Source organism: Herpailurus yagouaroundi, unplaced genomic scaffold, assembly GCF_014898765.1.
Source record: "Herpailurus yagouaroundi ecotype Mexico unplaced genomic scaffold, PumYag 28, whole genome shotgun sequence".
NCBI classification, from domain to species: domain Eukaryota; kingdom Metazoa; phylum Chordata; class Mammalia; order Carnivora; family Felidae; genus Herpailurus; species Herpailurus yagouaroundi.
In genome coordinates, this window is record NW_024412376.1 from 30,867,994 (window position 1) to 30,890,616 (window position 22,623).

General features: G+C 36.9%; 1 protein-coding gene across 12 annotated transcripts in view; it reads right to left on the reverse strand.

The window, feature by feature from the left end:
- Positions 1-22,623, reverse strand: part of RAPGEF2 (Rap guanine nucleotide exchange factor 2) — a 248,415-nt gene that overhangs the window by 85,918 nt on the left and 139,874 nt on the right. The window contains exon 1 of one of the 12 annotated variants that reach the window (XM_040471461.1): positions 5,609-5,737. The exons of 8 other annotated variants lie outside the window; for them this stretch is intronic. In XM_040471461.1, the coding sequence (XP_040327395.1) occupies positions 5,609-5,662 (54 nt within the window). In that variant the 5' untranslated portion in view covers positions 5,663-5,737. Of the gene's footprint in view, positions 1-4,700; positions 4,852-5,608; positions 5,738-22,623 lie in introns of those variants that run through there. 3 more of the 12 variants (XM_040471454.1, XM_040471469.1, XM_040471477.1) reach the window with 3 other exon arrangements.

Sequence of the window (22,623 nt, forward strand, 5' to 3'; positions counted from 1 at the left end):
CAGCAGCCACTAATCATTATTCAGAGAAACCAGAGATGAATATAAAGAGATAAAGAACAAGTGAAAGTCAAGCAAAGAGCACTGCACACTGAGAAATGGGAAAAGAAAATGAACCTAAAGTGTCTTGTAATCAGATCATCTTGTCCTAAAAAACAAACAAACAAACAAACAAACAAACAAACATTCTTGGAGGAAAATATGTTCATAAGGAAGAGAATATAGATTATAGAGGTACTTAGTGACCAACAGGAATTTAGACATATGTTTAAGCTATATTATATCCTTCATGGTTAAGAGGCTTATGAAATAATGAGATTTATATTTATGGCTACAAACAAGCCATGACCAGTATGGACTTCAGAGAGGTGATCATGAATTAAGTTGGGTTCCATGACAGATGCAGACTTCATTAAAGCAGAAACAGGGAAGGCGAAACAGCAAGAACTCAGTGCTTCCAAGGGAACACAAACGGCCAAGGTCAGGCTGTCACAAGTTACAAAGTCAACAGAGGAAGCTGAGGCATCAAGTTTATGTTTAAAGAGTTAAGCAGGGGCGCCTGGGTGGCTCAGTCGGTTAAGCGTCCGACTTCAGCTCAGGTCATGATCTCACAGTCCATGAGTTCAAGCCCCGCGTCAGGCTCTGTGCTGACAGCTCAGAGCCTGGAGCCTGCTTCGGATTCTGTGTCTCCCTCTCTCTCTGCCTCTCCCCTGCTCATGCTCTGTCTCTCTCTGTCTCAAAAATAAATAAAAACATTTTTTAAAAAATAAATAAAAAAGAGTTAAGCAGCAAAAATAAAAAGGTCCATGTGTGATAAGGACAAACACAAAAAAGTGAAAAGAAGGAATTGAGCTAAATACCATCTACTCCTGATCATCCCACCTTAAGTCTTAAGAGAACATCCAAATTGCACATAGCAATAAACAGCTTTGTAAAACTATCTGTATAAAAGTTTTCTACAATAATTTTGATCACGATATTGTTGCTGTTTTCTATTAACAGTGCTTGGGATGGCACACACAACAGGAAAAAAGAGGAGCAGGAGAAAAGCAAGCATTTCTTTCAAGTTATGTACTCCACTGATTAATACCAGCTCTGTAACTATACAATCTACACACCTAATGTACTCTAAATTTGGCTACACACAGAGAAGTGCTATATGTTTGTGGTGAAAGCAGGGCTATGATACCAGACAACCCTGGGTTCCAATCATGGCTCACTTACTAGTCCTTGGAAAACATTATTTTTTATCTTGCTAAGCCTCAGTTTTGTTATCTCTAAAAAAAAAAAAAAGTGATAATACATCTTTCTTTAGAGAGTTGTTGTAATAATTAAGTCAGATAATATATAGTGCCTGTCATACTGTAAGTACTCAATAAATGACAGCTATTGCGATGTATTCCCTACACTTAAGTAAAGCATTTTCTTATGCACACCACTTTTTAAAATTATTATTTAATCATGACTGAGGTTTCATTTGCTATAAGTACAGTGCACTATATATACTGTAATTTGGGGACAAATGAACAACTGGAAAAGGGATTATCAGTTTCACAGTATCGAGCTGATTCATTTTAAGTAACTCATTTAAAACTTTGCAAGTTTCAAAGACATTTTAATAGTGCAGAAGTGGCCAAAGAACACTTAAGGAGTACTGTTCCCGTTAGATAACCTGAGGCAGACAAAAAGGGGACAAGCAGGTTGAAAAACAGTTGGTGAACAGAGTAACGACACCTTTAATGTTATCCTAAGGTTTTTCCCCAACTTATTGAGCTTATAAAACTTTTCTTCGTGTAACATCTACTAACCATCCGTGCAACTAATGTTCAACAGTAGTCTTTTGGCAAATGCAGTTTTATCATACATTTTTAAAATGTATTTTATTTTCAAAATTCACAAAACCAGAAGGTTCCTCTAAAGAGTGGATGAAAGCACTAGCTGACTATAAGAATACAGCCCAGTGCTGGATGCATTTTTAGGGACACACAGGTATTCATCCCAGTGTTATCAACTGACCATATAGAACTGGCAAGGGGAGGAGATATAATAAAATACATGAAATTTACTAGTTTAACAGGTTAAGTGAAACTTCGTTAATCCCAAAATTCAATTAAATGAGAAATTCAAGAGTATTTACTGTGCACCTGCTATGTGCCAACAACTGAGATATACACTGAGCTAGACAGAAATAAAGAGTAAAAGCCTGTAAGATCTGAAAAATTCTGACAAAGCACAGTAACTGGGTTTACTACTGGTGCCCAATCACAGTTTGCTTTTTTTTTTTAAGTGCCCAACTTAATGCTTTTTGGTTTCTGACTCCCCTCTATTGTCAAAGAAGCAAAGCCACTTACAAAGCCACAACCTTCTGTAGAAGCAAAAATGGAAATATTGTTGAATTTACTAAATTTTACTCATTTAAAATTAGCTCTGACATTCTCCTAAAGCCTCATAGGTCAAAAGAGGGACATTCTCACTAATTTTTGCTCAAAGGTTTACTGAGTCACCTATTATGTGACAGCCAGAGTAATTGTTCTCCTATTCAACTCTTTGCACATAATTAAAATCTTAAAGGTCTGCTCATTACACAGCAAAGTCTAAGTAACCAACAAACTCATCAACAAGTATACAGCAAGATCTTGACATCACAGGCTGCCAGCTTTGCTGCACATGATGCTCCGAGATGGCCAATTCTAGTATTGCGGCTTGTCAAAGTATCATGGGAAATACCATTCACATGTTTTTTAGAAATTGCTTCATCTGAGGCCATTTTGTGGCTAGAGTTACGTCTGTCACAGTATTACCCCAAATTTCGGTGAAATACACACACAAAGCACTTGTGAAGAAACAAATATGCTTATAGAATAGTGTACTAGGTGCTCTAGCTTAGGTACTATCTGGTATTTTTCTGTCCCAACTGCTCTTGTTGTCAAAAATTTAGTAATACTTTCCCCACCACCACCAGTAATTTTAACAGGTTTTTTTTGTCCATTAAAATTATATTATTAATTTAAATACCCCCCTTCATTTTGAGAAAGGATAATACGATAAAGGTAGACAAGGAATCTGAAGTTTAAACTGTTCTTCTGAGGCTCCTCAAGTAGTTTTAAGTAATGTTCTTTTACGTGGGAAAAGCATGATTATAGAAGAGCTTAATTTCAAAGGTCCTGCTAATAAAATCAAACTACAGTGGAACTTCTCTATAACCTTTCCTATTAGTGAAATTAAGTATAAGGCTGGTCTTTTTCTGGATCTGACCCAAAGAGTTTTAACTAGTGTGGTACCATTAGGATCTCATTATGAAGGGGCTGGGCTCTGAGCACAGTATCATAACATGCTTCTAACACAGCTACTGCCCTAAGAACATCCTCTGGTTCTGGGCGCCTGGGTGGCTCAGTCAGTTAAGCGTCTGACTCCTGATTTCAGCTCAGGTCATGATCTCATGGTTTGTAAGACTGAACCCTGCACTGGGCTCTGTGCTGACAGTGTGGAGCCTGCTTGGGATTCTTTCTCTTCCTCTCTCTCTGCCCCTCCTCCCCTGCTCATTCTCTCTCTCTCTAAAAATAAATAAATAAACAAAAAAAAATAATATCCTGTGGTTCTTTGGAAAAGTGAGATACTGCCTTAAGAGTCACTTCATCTAAGAAAACCTCTTGGGTTTAGCTAATAATTTTGTTCATAATAATGAACAAAATTAAACTATACCCATAAACCTAAGTATCAAAATATTCTAAATTCATGGCCTCCTCTCTGTAAATTTATAGAGATTTTAAATTTTCAGCGATTTATCTCTATTTTTGCAGTTTAACATCTTATCTTTCTTAGAGTACACAAAAGATAATTCCTATACCCTAATATAATACCTGCTGCATGCTAAGGTGTAAAAATAGGCAATTCAAAAATACTTAAGATTACTATATAAGCTGCCTAAATTTATGTGTTTTCATTTGGGGAATTGAAAAAATATATATCGATCTAAAACATATGAATTAGTGTGATGGCAGAAAACTTCCAACACGGTGATGTAAAAGTAGCACTGTGAGAACTCACATTCCTCAAACAGGAGGCTCAGACTTGGTGTTAACCATAGAAGACTGTTTCTCACAAACAGCAGTAGCTGCCTGTGGGATTTCAGCATGACAAATGCATAGCTGACTCATGGGATCAATTATAAAGAAGCAATACTTGTGGCATTAAAAAAAATTATCCTCTGTTTTTATCACCTATTAATGCATGTTAAGAAGTCAGATGAGTCCCACTGACCAAACGTTTTATTACCAAATCAATACCCAAAGCTCTCCCTCCCTTCCTCAAACCTACATGTGAATTCCTTACCACAGATGTCTGTTCCCAATAACCCCTTTCATAATCTCTCATTAAATTCAACTACAAAAACATTTCTCAAAAACTCTTCGAGTATTAGTTAAAGCTGAATTGCCAAGCTCTAATTTCTGACTATAAAAACGGGCGGTCCAATATTTTGCCTTAAATGAATTGTTGGTCTTGTTTAAAAATTAAAAAAAAAAAAAAAATCACAACAAAATTGGAAGAACAAGCTGGTCGTAACTTACCCTCCCTCCCTCAAGCAGACTATCATACCCTCTAAAAAACCAGTTTTCCCTGAACAGAAGCAGCAAGAATTCCCATTTTTAAAGCAATTCTCTAGGATGTGCTATCGAAGCACAAGCAGCATTTGCGATACTTACTGAATGTTTCTCCTGCTGGCCCATAACTCCATGGTTAGCTGGGACTGCTAGTGGTTTCATAATGAAGAAACATATGCTGAACTGAATTTACACATCATGTACCAATCTCTCATGGATGGCAAGTCACTCTCTACAGCATTAAATTAAAAAAGAAAAAGGAAAAAAAAAAAAAAAAAGAGGGAGGAGGAAACGAAGCTGCAGCTTAAAGTGTCACTACTGGTAAAGCTTAAAAAACCCCTCACACTTGTAGACCAGAAAAGGAATCCGAACAACGGTGTTCGTCTCCATTTTTATAACATTGAAACTCTAACCATCTTAGGCTATGACAAGACTGAGGAAATCTTATACAGCTCTCAGTCTTCCAAGAGAACAAGATCATTTCTGAGATTGAAGAACAAGAGGCAAAAGAAGAAAAAAAAAAAAAAAAAGCTAAAATGGCTGACTGCACACAGACTCTCCTCAAAAAGGCTTAATACAGAATTATATTAGTCAGGGTGCTAGAAGAACCAGTCTCTAGCATTCAGCCAAGCATTGTTAATACTCTTGTTTCATTTGCAACCACACATACGGACCCCTCCAACCAAGAAAAAAAGAAAAAAGAAAAAGAAAGAAAGAAAAAAATCAGGGCAGAGCATGTGAATCGGGACCTCCTCCCTAGCTGCTAATGATGCTGACAGAGTGGTGACCAGTGATCTCTGTCCCACTCCACTAACCAAGTTTGCACAATTAATCTTAGCAGCATGACACTGATGGACATTTAATTTAATGATGTCTGTCCCTCACACTCAACACAAGCATGACTGCTAGCAAAAGAGTCACTAACAGAAACACAGCACATGCACACACACAATCTCGAGAATCATGAGTCTGAATGCAATACACCAATATAATTACATTATTGTGCTTACTTTGGAGGACCATGGCTGCAGGCAGTTGGCATAGCAACGCACAAGGAAAGCCATTTCCTGGGTAGAGAGAAAGCTTCCTTTTCTAAATAAAAAATTCCTCTTAGGAAACAAACGGCATTGCTGCTTCCTGCAGAAAGCAAGACACTGTAGTCTGTCTCTTAACCTGCAAGGCTCACACTCAATGCAGTTCTAGTGATGTAAGTGGATTTCTCTCTCACCCTCCCTCTCTCTACATACACTGAAATATTCAGCTCAAATGGTACACACATTCCTTAAGACTCGCCCCCTCCTCTACTTAACCATTTCACTCATTAAGGTAGCGATGGACAATTCAGATAAAGTAGCAAGCTCTTGCCTGTATTATATCAGCAGCTGTAGGTTAAGCAAGTCTCAGAGGGATGGAATCCATTGATTGCTGACTCCAAATAATATCACTGAAGACAGGGTGGGAAAACGGAGCAAGGACTTACTTGAACAGCTTTGAACTACAATATGATTTTTCACCAATCTGAAGATAAGAGAATGGATGTGACCTCCTTCCCACCCTGAAATATCACTGTGCTACAGGAAACATTTATCAAAAATTTACAAAATGCACATTTCACAAGGTTTGTATAAATTTAGAAGATGTGATTTTCACAAACACCTATACACACACACGCGCGCACACGCACATGGCACATTGCAAATAATATCAAAATAAACACACTCATGATTTAAAAAAAAATAAAAGAATTCAAACTTTTAGAGGTAGAGAGTTTAAATTTAATGAGGATACGTTATTCTACCATAAACCTTAATTTCACCTGGGTTAGCAATTTATTTAAAAGACAGCATTATAGTTGACAAAGAATAAGGACATTTTAAATCTGAAGCACTGGTCAATTTCCCATAGTCAATCTGTCCATAAGTGGTAAACCTAACAGAAAACAGAGATGGAAAATCTAGCAACTTCAATTAATTGACTTTGGAATTGTCAGTGCTTACTAACTTGTGTTTCTTGTCTCCTTAACATTGCACCTATACTACTCTCTTTTATTTTTCCTCCTCATTATCTAAAGGCAACCATTCCCTCCACATGACTATTTTGGATCCTTCTTTCCGCCCATCTTCAATATACCCTTTTCATAGACTTCTTATATTATTCATTACCCTCCCCCCCCCCCCCACATATATTCAACCTCTCCCCCATAACCAGCCAGTCTCTACACTGGCTTTTAAATATGTTCAGATCTCTCACATCTCTAAAACAACACAGAGAACAGAAAGCTTCTTTAGATCCTATATTTCCCCATGGCTGCAGTCTAACATCTTCATACCCAACACTTCACAACTAAAATCTCTCAAGAGTTAACCTATTTTGGCTTCTATCATTTCTTCATCTCATGCACTTTTTCAATGAAGGACCATCATGGTCCCATTATATAATTTATACATCTACGTGTTCTCCTTAACATCTTTCTCCATGTCCAGTCCATCACAATATTCCATTAATTAAATTCTCTACCCTTTCTCAAATTCAGACTTCTCTTCATTTCTGCCCACTCATTACTTCTGCCTTAAAAATTGCAAAAGTCTCTGTATTAAGGACTGTCTGGATTCAATTTTAATCTCACGCACCCTATCCATTTAACATACTCCTCCTGAGATCTTTTAAAAACTAAAATACGGTCACTTCAACCTAATCTATTGAGTCCTTTTTTCAATTAAAACACATCAATGGCTTCCCATTGCTCTCAGCACACACACACACACTAAAACTCTTATTACAAGATGTCTATGTTTTTAACAGTTATCTATGCAAGATTTCTATGTTTTTAACAGTTATGCCGTGCTCATGCCTTCCAGATCACCTGGGCTGCTCTTGTTTCCTGGAATGAGCAAAGGGGCCTTTCTACACATTATTTCCTCTGCCTAGAACATTCCTTCACCCTCCCTTCCCTGATTGATTCTTACTCCACTCCTAAAAAATACTGCTAAAATTCCTTCAAAGTCATCATGATATTGTGCATCATTTCCCTATGTTTATTACCATTCTAATTTTACATTTAATCCTGAAATTATTTAAGTAGTTAGTGTCCACTTCCCCTGCTACACTCTCATCTCTATGATGGCTGGCACCATGTTTGTTTGTCTCACTGTACTCGCAGTACCTAGCATGGTACACATCATAGGCTCTCACTTTTTTTGAATGAATAAACTCTTCAGTGACTAGGAATGGACATTAGCAAGACCATAATGATCTTGTAACTAATTCTTATCAAAATTCCTTCTACCATAAACAAATGAATGATTTATAAAAGTAAATGTCACAGGGGCACCTGCGTGGCTCAGTCAGTTGAGTGATTCTTGTTTTCAGTTCAGGTCATGATCTTGCGGTTCTTAGGATTGAGCCCATTGTCTAGCTCTGCGCTAACAGTGTGGAACCTGCTTGGGATTCTCTCTCTCCCTCACTGTCTCTCTGTTGCTGGTGCTCTCTCTCTCTCTCTCTCTCTTAAAATAGGTAAATAAACATACATTAAAAAGTGGATAGATAAAAATAAATGGCACTGATCTTTGACAAAGGAGCAAGGGCAATAGAATACAGAAAAGACAGTCTCTTCAACAAAGGGTGCTAGGACAATTGGACTTCCACATGCAATAAATAAATCTACACGAAGACTTTATACCCTTTACAAAAATTATTTCAAAATTATCACGGACTTAAATGCAAAAGGCAAAATTATAAAATTCCTACAAAATAACAGGAGAAAATCTAGATAACCTTGGGTATGGTGACATCTTTTTAGATGTAACACCAAAACACAATCCATGAAAGAAATAATTGCTAAGCTGGAATTCATTAAAATGAAGAACCTCTGCTCCATAAAAGACAATGTTAGAAAACAAGCCACGGATAGAGAGTAAATATTTGCTAAAGATGCATCTGATAACTCTTATTCAAAATATACAAAGAACTCTTAAAACTCAAGAATGAGACAAAACTTGATGAGTGGGCCGACGACCCATTAATAGGCACCTCATCAAAGAAGATACACAAATGGAAAACTGAGCACATGAAAAGACGTCCACAGCTTCTGTCATCAGGGAAATGCCAATTAAAACAGTGAGATACCACCACCTGCTTCTCAAAATGGTCAGAATTCACAACACGGACAACAAACACCGGATGCTGGTGAGGATGTGCAGCAATGGGAACTTCACTTGTTGGTAATAGCAAAGCACAAGTACAGCCACTTCAGAAGATAGTGTGGTGGTTTCTTACAAAACTAAACATACGCATCACGTGATCCAGCAATCACACTCCTTGATATTTACTTATCCCTACACAAAAACCCACACAGATGTTTAAAGCAGCTTTATTCATAATTGCCAAAAACTTGGAAGCAACCAAGATCAATTTCAGTAGGTAAATGGATAAATAAATGGTAGTACTTCAAGACAAGGGAGTATTACTAGGCACTAAGAAGAAATGAGCTATCCAACCATGTAAAAACATAGAGGAAACTTAAATGCATATTACTAAGTGAAGGAAGCCCATCTGAAAAGGCCAAATACTGTATGATTCCAACTATGTGGCATTCTGGAAAAGGTAAAACTATGGACGCAATAAAAAGATCGGTGGTTGCCAGGGGTAATGAATAGGTAGAGCACAGTTGATTAGTAGAACAAAGAAAAGTACTCTATAAGATATTATGATGATGGATATATGTCATTATACATTTGTCCAAACCAAATGACTACACAACACCAAGAGTGAACCCTAAAGTAAACTATGGACTTCAGTTAAATGTGATGTGTCAATGGAGGGTCATCCTGGGTTAAAAAAAAAAGTACCATTCTGGCGAGTGATGTTAATAATGACAGAGGCCAAGTATATATGGAAGCATGAAATATATGAGAAATCTTTGTACCTTTCTCGCAATTTTGTTGTAAATCTAAAGCTGCTATAAAAAAATAAATAAATAAAGTCTTAAAAAAAAAAGTACATGGTATCAAAAGGTGGAAACAATCCAGGTCAAGTGTCCATCTATAAATGAATGTATAAACAAAATGTAGCATATACATACAATGGGATATCACTCGGTCTTCAAAAGAAATAAAATTCTGTTATTATAAGCTGCAAGAATAAACCTAGAAGACACCATGCTAAGAGAAATAATCTAGTCACAAAAACACAAATACCACAGGATTCCACTTATATCAAGTTCCTAGACTAGTAGTTAAATTCATGGAAAGGAGAATGGTGGTTGCCAGGCACTGGGGAAGGGGGTTAATAAGCAGTTATTGTTTAATGAGCATGGAGTTTCAGCTTCGGAGAATGAAAAAACCGGGGAGATGGGTGGTGGCAATGGTTGCATGACATTGTAAATATGACTAATGCCACTGAACTATATATAAAAATGACTAAAATGATCAATTTAAATGTTATGTATATTTTACCACCACCACCCCCCCCACACACACACACAGTTAATGGCAGCCCAAGAACTAACCATCTATCTAGCCCATGTCCCACATGTCCATGTGACAAAAACTCTCCTCCAAATTTAAGTCAAATTACTCCTGTGCTGGTAATGTCTGACCTTATGTGTGAAGGTTCGCCATTGCTTGCCTCTCTCTGGAGAAATGTGCCACTTCTCTCAAGCAGGAAACTAAATGGGAGAACCTGATAGGTGATATCAGAAAATCACACATCCTCAGGCACTGTTGCTTTTCTGTGCTGAGACTTGGTGTGATTTCTCTCACAATCTGGCTCCATGCCTACAACCTACATATCCTAAAACTCATGACTGGAACGCTGAAATTTTACTATTCTTACTACTTTGTACATTGAAACACAATTATGCCAGGTTATGATATGCCAAATACTGCTTAAGAAATAAGATATAAACTGAAGATTTAAGAGAATCCCATATTTTATACAAACAAGAATAAATCACACTTACCTTGAAGTAGCCTGAATTTGAGTTTTATTTGCTCTATTCTTTAACCATCTAGATTTAGGAAAGAGCATTAAATAGATCCAGCTAGAAAAAGGACCATGTAACAACTTTCTGTCCTGGGCCAAAGGCATCTAATGACTTCTAAATTATCGGAAACGATGATCCCAAAAACAGAGATTATATACATAGTTCAGGAAACTGCTTAATGTAAGGCCTGTCCATGCTAAATTTAATACCATAGTATTCATTCCTATTTTTTACATTTAAAGTGTTTGCTTTGTAATTACTTAGAAACTGAGAGAAATGACCTGTTCTTCTCAGTAACTATTCATCACATTTAGGATTACTATGTTTATTTATTTATAGTATCTATACTGTTTATCCACAGATCTTAATGTACTTTACAAATACTCTAATTGAGCTTGTTCAAAACTTAAGGAAAGCATTACAATAACTTATTCATCTTTCATAGAAAAATAGAGTATATAAAATTATAGATTTGGTGGTTTGGAAAAATACAAAATAGAACTTCAGGATTCTAATACCACTTACTTCATTTATCTACTATATATTGATTTCTTCCCTATTTCCCTCACCTGAGAGGAAAAACTATAGAGGCTTGGAGAGAATCTGTGGGAACGGGTAGAGGATTCACTCTGTGATATCTAGAAACAAGAAATCTTACAAATTTGATATCTAGTATCTTACCATTCACCAAAGAAATGACATTTTAAAATATTGTTTTCCCTATGGATATACAAACCAATAAAGCACTACGACAAAGTAAAATAAAGTTATTGTAGGAGGTATGGTCAGAGGTTTTTCTTCTCCTAAACCCAATATGTGCCCCCCATTAGTACTCTGATTTCAAAGGAAAAGTTGATTATCTGACAGACTTTTTAAAACATTTATTCATTTTTCGAGAGAGAGACAGAGTGTGAGGGGCGGAGGGGCAGAGAGAGGGAGACACAGAATCAGAAGCAGGCTCCAGGCTCTGAGCTGTCAGCACAGAGCCCAACATGGGGCTCAAACCCACGGACCCCAAGATCATGGCCTGAGCCAAAGCCGGGACCTTAACCGACTGAGCCACCCAGGCACCCCTCTGACAGATTCTTTATACCATAACTCAATCCTACATTTCACATAATCGCTTCAATACCTGCGTTTACCTTAGACAAGACTTCCACATGCATCCTCCCCAAAGCTTTAATAGACAATTTTATTTTTTCCACTTTGACCAAATAAAAATGGTACTTCAAGTTCATTATTAAAAGTAATTTAAGGGGCACCTGGGTGGCTCAATCGGTTGAGTGTCCCACTCTTGGTTTTGGCTCAGGTCATGATCTCATGGTTTGTGAGCTCAAGCCCTGTGTCAAGCTCTGCGCTGACAGCATAGAATCTATTTGGGATTTTCTCTCCCTCTCTCTTTCTGCCCCTCCGCTGCTCACTTGCTTGCTCTCTCTCTCTCTCAAATAAACATTTAAAAAATTAATAAAAAATAAATATAATTTAATTATGAAATAAATTAGAGATACCAACACAATGCCTGACACATAATAACTGTTGAATAAATATGAGTTGAATTTAAATGTAGGCTTTACAAATACTGGGAACCTGTTACTTCAGTTAGCATTTAGTATCAGAAAAACATAATTGAGAGTCCAAAAATTTCACCCAGATATATCGCAAAGATATGTTCCAAAGACATCTTTAGACTTTCTTTTTTCTTCTCAAGTGTGTGTTTTTTTTTTAAGTTTTTATTTTAATCACCTGGTGCACATCATGACAAATGCACTCCTTAATCGTCATCACCTATTTCACCCACGCACCCTCACCCACCTTCTCTCCAGTAACCATCAGTTTTACAAACTGATGGTTAAGACTCTGTTTCTTGGTTGGACTCTCTCCCCCTCCCTCCCTTTCTCTCTCTCTCTCTCTCTCTCTCTCTCTCTTTCCTTCCTTTTGCTCATTTGTTTTGTTTCTTAAATTCCACATATGAGTGAAATCATATGGTATTTGTCTCTGAGTGACTTGTTTTACTTAGCATTATACTCTCTAATTCCATCCATGTCACTGCAAATGGAAAGATTTTATTCTTTTTTATGGCTGAATAACATTCCATTGTGTATATATACTACTTTTTATTTCTCTATTCACCAATCAATGGACACAGGATGCTTCTATATCTTGGCTAATTGTAAATAATGCTGCTATAAACACAGGGATGCATGTGTCCTTCTAAATTGGTGTTTTGTATTCTCCGGGAAAATATCCGGCCATGCAATTGCTAGATCATAGAGTTCTTTTTTAACTTTTTGAGAAGCCTCCATACTGTTTTACAGAGAGGTTGTATCAGTTTGTATTCCCACCAACAGTGCATGAGGGTTCCCCTTTCTCCACATTTTCATCAGTACCTGTTGTTTCTTTTGTTGTTGACTTTAGTCATTCTGACTGGTATGAGGTGACATCTCACTGTAATTTTGATTTGCATTTCCCTGATGATAAGTGATGATGAGCATTTTTTCATTTGTTTCTTGGCCATATATAAGTCTTCTTTGGAAAAAATGTCTGTTCGTGTCTTTTGCCCATTTTTTAGTTGGATTATTTGTTTTTTGGGTGTTGAGTTTTATACATTCTTTAAATATTTTGGATAATAACCCTTTATCAAATATGTCATTTACAAATATCTTCTCCCTTGCCTTTTCATTTTGTTGTGTCCTTCGCTGTGTAGAAGCTTTTAATCTTGATGAGGTCCCAATAGTTTATTTTTGCTTTTTGTTTCCCTTGCCTCAGAAGACCTATTTAGAAAAAGTTGCTATGGCCAATGGTAGAGAAATCACTGCCTGCACTCTCTTCTAAGATTTTCATGGTTTCAGGTCTCACATTTAGGTCTTTAATCTGTTTTGAATTCATTTTTATGTATGATGTAGGTGTACGAAAATGGTCCAGTTTCTTTCTTTTGCATGTTGCTGTCCAGTTTTTCCAACACCATTTGTTGAAGACATGGTCTTTTTCCCGAAAATTGGATATTCTTTACTGCTCTGTCGAAAACTAATTGAACATGTAATTGTGGGTTTATTTCTGTGTTTTCTATTCTGTTCCATTCATCTATGTGTTTATTTTTGTGCCAGGACCACACTGTTTTGAGAACTACCGTTGTGATATAACTTCACAACGTTGTGATGCCACCAGCTTTGCTTTTCTTTTTCAAGACTGCTTTGGCTGTTTGGGGTCTTCTGTGGTTCCATACAAATTTTAGGATTTTTGTTCTAGTTCTGTGAAAAATGCTGTTGATACTTTGAGAGGAAATGTACTGAATGTGTAGGCTGCTTTGGGTAGTACAGATGTCTTAACAGTATTTGTTCTTCCAATCCATGAGCATGGAATGTCTTTCCATTTCTTTGTGTCATCTTGAATTTCTTTCATCAGTGTTTTAGTTTTCAGAGTACAATCTTTTTCAGAGTATAGTCGTTCACCTCTTTGGTGAGGTTTATTCCTAGATATCCTATTATTTTGGGTGCACTTTTAAATGGGGTTGTTTTCTTAATTTCTCTTTCTGCTGCTTCATTATTGGTGTATAGAAATACAATAGATTTCTGTAGATTGATTTTTTAAATGCAACTTTATTGAATTCATTTATCAGTTCTACCAGTTTTTTGGGTGGAGGCTTTCAGGTTATTTATATAGGATTTTTCTTTCTTTAACAAAAAAAGTTCCAGACTACAAACTGTTTATGTTACCTTTGTTTCATAATTGGAAAAAGTAACATAACAACTTATGCATAATAAACAGGCTCAATATTTACATGGTACATGTTAGAAAAGAAAGATTAAAAGATGACATAATAGGACACATGTAGAAAAACAAAATAAAGAAACCTGTAAGTCAAGGAGAAATTTCAACATCAAGAAGGGGGCTTTTCGGGGACCTGGGTGGCTCAGCTGGTTAAGCATCTGATTCTTGATTTTGGCTCAGGTCATGATCCCAAGATTGTGAGAGCAAGCTCCATTTTGGGCTCTGTGCTGACAGCCGGAGCTTGCTTGGGCTTTCTCTCTCTCTCTCTCAAAATAAATAAACATTAAAAGAAGAAGAAGGAGGAGGAGGAGGAGGAGGAGGAGAAGAATGGGCTTTTTAGGGGTGCCTGGGTGGCTGAGTCAGTTACGCATCTGACTTTTGATTTTGGCTCAGGTCATGGTCTTGGGGTGCATGAGATTGAGCCCCACATCAGGTTCGACACTGATGGCACAGAGGCTGCTTGGAATTCTGTCCCTCCCCTTCTCTCCCACTCACACATGTTCTTTCTCAAAATAAGTAAATAAACATTAAAAAAAAAGAATGGTGCTTTTTTAAAATGCACTTATTTGGGGCGCCTGGGTGGCGCAGTCGGTTAAGCGTCCGACTTCAGCCAGGTCACGATCTCGCGGTCTGTGAGTTCGAGCCCCGCGTCGGGCTCTGGGCTGATGGCTCAGAGCCTGGAGCCTGCTTCCGATTCTGTGTCTCCCTCTCTCTCTGCACCCCCCCCCCATTCATGCTCTGTCTGTCTCTGTCTCAAAAATAAATAAACATTAAAAAAAATTTAAAAAAATAAATAAATAAATAAAATGCACTTATTTGAAAAATGATCTGACTGTAATTTTTTTTTTCATTTTTTAATTTACTTTAGAGAGAGAGAGAGAGCGCGTGAGCAGGGGATAGGGGTAGAGAGAGAGAGAGAGAGAGAGAGAAAGAGACACAGAATTCCAAGTAGGCTCCATGCCCAGCTTGGAGCCCAACACGGGCTCAATCCCATAACCGTGGGATCATGACCTGAGCTGAAATCAAGAGTTGTCCACTCAACCAACAGGGGCTCCCCCAAAATAATCTGACTTTAATAGCTGATTTAACAAAGCTTATTTCATTTCCTAGAATCTATTTTAAGAAATACCAGACTTCATCTTGAAATGCTCAGTTGTGGAGGTGAAGTCCTTACACACTGGTACTCAGTATGGGCTCGCTACTATATTATTTCACAAAGCAACACTACAAACTAAATAGCAATTATTACCATGATTACAAATTTGGCATGTAAGATATTCCCTTATGATTAATATATTTACACAAGCACGATGAGTTGTTAATTTTCCCTCCATTTTTACTTAATAAAAAGAGTACTACTGAACACAAACTAGTATATAAGTTAGCTGCAGGCAGGGACCATACATTTCGTTTATTTAACACTGTCAATGACAAATGATGCTTTATCTCTGGTACTTAACACACAGTAATTACTCAAAAAGAGAAATGAATGCATAAGTGATTCCACTGAAACTTTTTCAAAACTACCCTGTGAAGTATTATTATACCAGCTTTAAGATTACAAAACAGACACAGGATAATTGTATAACCATAAAAGACGTCCAATTTGTTTACTGACAAAAGTAGGTGTTTTAGATAATTTGACAGGTGAAAAGAGTAGGCTAACACAAGAAAAGTTAAATTTAACAGGGATACATATAAATACCTACATGTGTGCTATGAAAATGTCACTTGCACAAGTACAACATGAGGGATATCAGGCTGGAGAAACACTTCATAGGAGTGGGGGGAGGTGGGAAGGATATCTCTAAAATGGAGCTGGCTAAAGGTTCCATATGAGCCAATGCACAATGCCTTAAAACTCTGATAATCTCAGGTGACGTTATCTGGCATACAATGTCCAGAGCAAGGAAGACAGAAAGTTCCACTGTAATCTGCACTGTAAAGTATGTAGGACCTTATGTAGGTGGTAGCAATCAGTTCTAGACATCATAATTTAGGAGACATAATAATAAACTGTGTACTGAAAGAGCAGAAAACCTACTAAGGTGTTTAGGAAAGCTACAAGAAGTTAGGATCGGTTAACACAGAAAAGAGGCTTAATGGAGTAGGATCTCTTTAACTATCTGAAGTACAGTGATATGAAAGTGGAATATGGGGGCGCTTGGGTGGCGCAGTCGGTTAAGCGTCCGACTTCAGCCAGGTCACGATCTCGCGGTCCATGAGTTCGAGCCCCGCGTCGGGCTCTGGGCTGATGGCTCAGAGCCTGGAGCCTGTTTCCGATTCTGTGTCTCCCTCTCTCTCTGCCCCTCCCCCGTTCATGCTCTGTCTCTCTCTGTCCCAAAAATAAATAAACGTTGAAAAAAAAAATTTTTTTTAAAGAAAGTGGAATATGAATATTCATTTGTGTTGCTTTAGAAGTAATCTAGAACCATGAACTAAAATTACAGAGAAGCAGATTTAGGCTAAACTTAAGGAAAAGTTTCTTCGTTATTAGCCCTTCCTATAATAAATAATAACTGCTATGACTTACTAAACCCTTGCTTTGTACTAGGCAGTAGGATATAATTTTGACACATTATGTAAGGACTATCTTGCAAATATAAGGGCTAACTGTAATTAAAATTTGGGGGGGCACCTGGGTGACTCAGTTGATTAAGCATCCAACTTCAGCTCAGGTCATGATCTCACCATTCCGAGTTCGAGCCCCACATCAGGCTGTGTGCTGACAGCTCAGAGCCTGGAGCCTGTTTCAGATTCATTCATTCATTCATTCATTCCCTCTCTCTCTCTCTCTCTCTCAGACTCTCTCTCTCCCTGCCCCCTCCCCCCGCTCATGCTCTCTCTCCCAAAAATAAAATCAATGCTAAAAAATTAAAAAAAAAAAAAAAAACGTATAGCAAAGGCTAAATTCAGTGATTCTATAGTGAAAGATAAATTGTTAAGGGTTTTGATTGGGAGATCCCTAAAATCCTTTCAAGGTCCTACGGTTATCTTATCTAACATGGCCATTACCAAACATTGGCTTGGTAGCAAAATGGGGATAAAAGGGGTGATATGATAATAGAACAACAGAAAAAGAGAGAGCCATTGAATGGAAATAAATCTATCTTATAAGAGATTTCCTGGCAGTGACTATTCCTTTATTCTGAAATTTCTATCTTCCTTATTTTGGCAGTCAGAGGGGAAATATTAAAATGCCCTTACTTTTTAACAATTACAGTGCTAATTAGACAATAGATTAGAGGTTTTCTTAACATCCTTAGTTCATAAATTAAAAGTTGCCAAATTTAGAAGAAGGTTAAAGATAATTTTCTTAATGTTAGCAATAATTTGATTAAAAATTGCATATAACTAGATAATCAGTTTTATAGATGTTTTTTAAATCCCTTGAAATTACTTAATATATGTTTTTTAATATTCTTAAATATTACCAAAATACTTCCAATATTCTCTGGTGCAGAAGCAAATAATTTGAGACTTTATTTTTTCATCTCTAAAAACTATGAGTACTTTCAGACAACTGTAAGTTGTTTTGATCCATTAAAGTCATACTGGGTGCCTGGGTGGCTCAGTCAGTTAAACATCCAACTCTTGATCTCAGCTTAGGTCTCAATCTCAGGATTGTGAGTTCAAGCCCCACAATGGGCTCCACGCTAGGCATGGAGCCTACTTAAAAAAAAAAGTCGTATTTACAAAAAAATCTCTCAGCAAGATTTGGCTTTTGTTACTCATAACATTAGTGAACCTAACTTTTTTTTTTTTTTTAATTTTTTTTTTTCAACGTTTATTTATTTTTGGGACAGAGAGAGACAGAGCATGAACAGGGGAGGGGCAGAGAGAGAGGGAGACACAGAATCGGAAACAGGCTCCAGGCTCTGAGCCATCAGCCCAGAGCCTGACGCGGGGCTCGAACTCATGGACCGCGAGATCGTGACCTGGCTGAAGTCGGACGCTTAACCGACTGCGCCACCCAGGCGCCCCTGAAACTAACTTTTAAAATACACTAATTAATTACAAAGTCATCTTTGTTATGAAATGGTACTACTTAACAGTTAAAACCCATTTCTGTATTGGAATGAAATTAGGAAAGTTAAAGATAGGTAAAAAATTCTGTGCTTTCTTGATATGACATGGTTTGAAAAGGAAAAACTTATTTGCAACAAAAATACTGATGAATCAGCCAAAGCCTACCATCTCTGCCAATATAATTTAGTAATTATTTTTCACACTAGACATTCTGTGCTCTAGCCATGTCTTTTAAGGGTATTTCAATCCAGCATCTAAAGTGGTTAGATTATTTGATACATATCTCTTTCAGATCAAATTTAAAACTCAAGTAACATAAAAGCAATATATGTTAAATTCATTTTTTAAAATAAATAAGTTTTTATATCAGGAATGGAAAAGACCAATGTCTAGGTTTGACTCTGAGTACCAAGAACATTGAACATGTAAGTTAACCTCTTTGCCCTTAGCATGCTTATCTCTTTCCAGTGGAGATACCATCACCTAAGTGTTTAGGACTACAAGGTTTATTGACAAAATATATGAGATGTATTATCGAGCCGACTGGTATACAGCATAAGGATCCAATAAGGGCAAATTTTATTCCTTCCAAGATATTCTAAAAAGTCAGTTGCACTCAAGGTTTGGGCAATTCAACAGTTAATGCTGTGTAATATATAGTGTATAATATATAATATTGCATAGATGGCTTGGATTAACATCCCTCTAAAGATATCCTGTGTAGAACTGTTAATGTAGGTAGATCTACAGTTCTGCTCCTACAAATATTCAGCAATGTCAATTCTGTGAGTTTGATCCAAAGACACCAACATACAACCAAGATGCTGGTACAACCAAGGCACAGTGTGCCACAGGAGTAATACGGCATACGAGATACAAGATACAATCTGTTTTAAAGACTTTATTTTCTCTTCAGAAATTTAATTTGTTTACGTTTATTTAGTTATTTGGGGGATGAGGAGCAGAGAGAGAGTGGGAGAGAGAGAATCTCAAGTAGGATCCACACTCAGCGCAGAGCCTGACACAGAGATCCATCTCAAGACAGCGAGATCACGACCTGAGCTGAAATCAAGAGTCAGACGCTCAACCGAAGGAGCCACCTATGCGCCCAGGAATTTAATTTTTAACAAACATACTATCATTTTCAAAATCTAGTGTCTTTAAATAAATACCAAAATGTATAAGTTTTCATAATGGTTGGATAATCTTTATTCTAAAAGAAAACGACTATGCTTATAAATGAAAGCATTAATCAATGTACTTCACTATCAGGAATAGAAATGCGACTGCTCCTCTGTTGTTATTAAATATATTCCAGACAGGAAATACTTCAAGGTAAATCTGCCTGGAAGATAAGTAAATATAGAAGATTGTGTCAATATAGAAAATATTTTAGATGCCACAGAAATTTTTTAAGTGTTCTCTTGAAAAAGAAGTCAGCCTATGCTATATGACCACATGAGCTCTAGAGGACAATATTTAATCCTCCTCATAAATAAATGAATAACAAAGCCCAAACCACACATCTAATTGTTCCCTCTTCTTAAAAGCTCTAAAAACATGGACTATTTTACCTATTCATATTTTAGTTACAATTTGAAATTTTCATTTACTACCATGCTGATATTTTAAAAGAATAATACTAGCACGCTTAATTATATACATCAGACTATTACAATTGTTGGAACTGGCAACATGGATCATATCCATTGGAGACTATGTCTCCTGGTTGTGCCATAAAGTAGCAGTTCATAGTATTAACACATAATCATAAATCTATAATTAAATACTAAACAGATAAGGCATTCATTCATTCTACGCTGGACCCGCAACACTAAGTGGGTTAAAGCAGGAAACAAGAAATGAGGGATGAACTTTAGAAATCATCCTGGACAGTTCAACAGTGTGGTAGACCTAAGGAAAATGTATTGCTCATCATATGAAATGCTCACTAAAAGACTGTCTTAGAACAAATGTTTAACAAAACCTATTTTTCTTGATGGCTTCTATTTTATAAGAAATAAGTGGGGAAGAAAATAAAACAACTATTTTCAAAAATTTTTAATTTTTTTAATGTTAAATTTTTGAGAGAGACAGCACGCAAGTGGGGGAAGGGCAGAGAGAGAGGGGGAGACACAGAATCCGAAGCTGGCTTCAGACTCTGAGCTGTCAGCACAGAACCCGACGCGGGGCTCGAACCCATGGACCTCAAGATCATGACCTGGGCTGAAGTTGGACGCTCAGTCTATTGAGCCACCCAGGCACCTCAAGACAATTATTTAAAATGAGACATTTCTCTATGTAAGAAAGGATACCTGGGTCTACAGTAACCACTAACCCTACAGAATATTCATGTGGCCATTTCAGCTTTCATCAAGAGAAACCAGCCCACCATTTTAAATTTGTGGAGCAAAGAGGGGCATTTTTCCATCCCTTTCCAAAGGCAGCTCTACCCTTTCCGATAATTTGCTTTAGCAGTTGATTGTTGAATTACATTGAACCTCTGAGCACAATCAGTAGTAAATCACACTTTGTGATGACAAAGGAAACTAGCCACTAATGTCTTAACATAAGCAAAACAAGTGGATGGAAAAGACTGAAAGCAGCATCTTTATTTGGACACAAAACAAAACAAAATGAGCCCATTAAAAAAAGAGAGAAAGACAGTAGGGATTCAAAGTAGAGGGTAACAAAAAGAAAATAATTCAAATCTAGGAAAACAGTAGAAAGAGCTGGAATTTTGAGAAGAAAAACACTTTAAATACATTACTAGGTTATTTGTTTATTTTGTACAATCAAACTGAAATAATTTGCAATAAATTGGATTAGATTATCCTGAACATTAACTATTAATCACCCACAGGATGTTGTTAAAAACTACCCATGGTGATCTTTTATTTTTTTGAGGGTATGGGGGAGGAAACCTAAAACTAGTCTTATTGGTTGACCTAAGATCAAAACTCCATTTTTAAATGTTATCTAACAGATATTTCACACTTATAATGACTATATTTTCATTACCATACAAAATGACATAAAAATTTTAAATATTTTGTAATTCCACATAATGGTTTATAATTATCTTAATAGGGAACGAGTGTTAGTACTTTTTTCTTGGTGGGGCAGGGGGGGGGGGAGGGGGGATTTGGGTGGGTGGTTAGATAAAATTCCTAAAGGGAAAAAAGCTCTAAATGAGAAATGCTAAATAAATTAAGTAAAAATGTCTATTTTTTTTTTCAACATTTATTTATTTTTCGGACAGAGAGAGACAGAGCATGAACGGGGGAGGGGCAGAGAGAGAGGGAGACACAGAATCGCAAACAGGCTCCAGGCTCTGAGCCATCAGCCCAGAGCCCGACGTGGGGCTCTAACTCGCGGTCCGCGAGATCGTGACCTGGCTGAAGTCGGACGCTTAACCGACTGCGCCACCCAGGCGCCCCAAAAATGTCTATTTTTAAAATCACTATCAAAATGGATTGTTAGTAACCATCCAATACAATTAATACATTTAAAATACAATTATTTAATGTAAAATATTTTAAAATTCTTCTGATTCTACCCAAAGTTAGCTTGGGATCTTACCATTTTCTTTCAGTATCTATAAGAGAACTGAGCAGCAAGGAGGAAAAGGAAGTAGTGATGAAAATCATACAGGAAAGAAACAAAGTTAGGGTCAGCTTCAAAGGTGTGGGACCTATGCAGTCACAAAGGACTCAGTTCAGAAGGACCCCTGGACTTGGGAAAACTTTTTATTTTGAAGAATAAGCAATGGACAAACTACGGTTATTTAGAATTGCGTATTTGGCAGATATTTTCTTGAAAATGAACAAACTGAGCTTGTCACTTCAAGGAAAACAGCTGATACTGTGTTTGCCAATGACAAAAGTTTAGCTTTCAAGTAAAAATTAAACTTTTGAAAAATTTACATCTAACACCCTAAGCTTGACAGCTTCCCCATCAGTAAGGCTTCTTAAATGAGACTGGTAGTGATATTAACAAATGTGATTTTTTTTTTGATACTGTGTAACATGCCAAAATTTGGATGACAGCCTAATTTAGTGACCAAAATCATACATAAGTAAAAAGATCTATGGGTAAGTAAGACCAATGGGTTTAAATAAAAGAGAATCAGTTCACCAACACAGTTTTATATTCTTTATTGCAACTAAATTTTTAAGAAACTACCATGTGTCAAATTTTGGTGAACTGTATCAATTAGATTATTTGAAAAAGCTGTTAAAATAC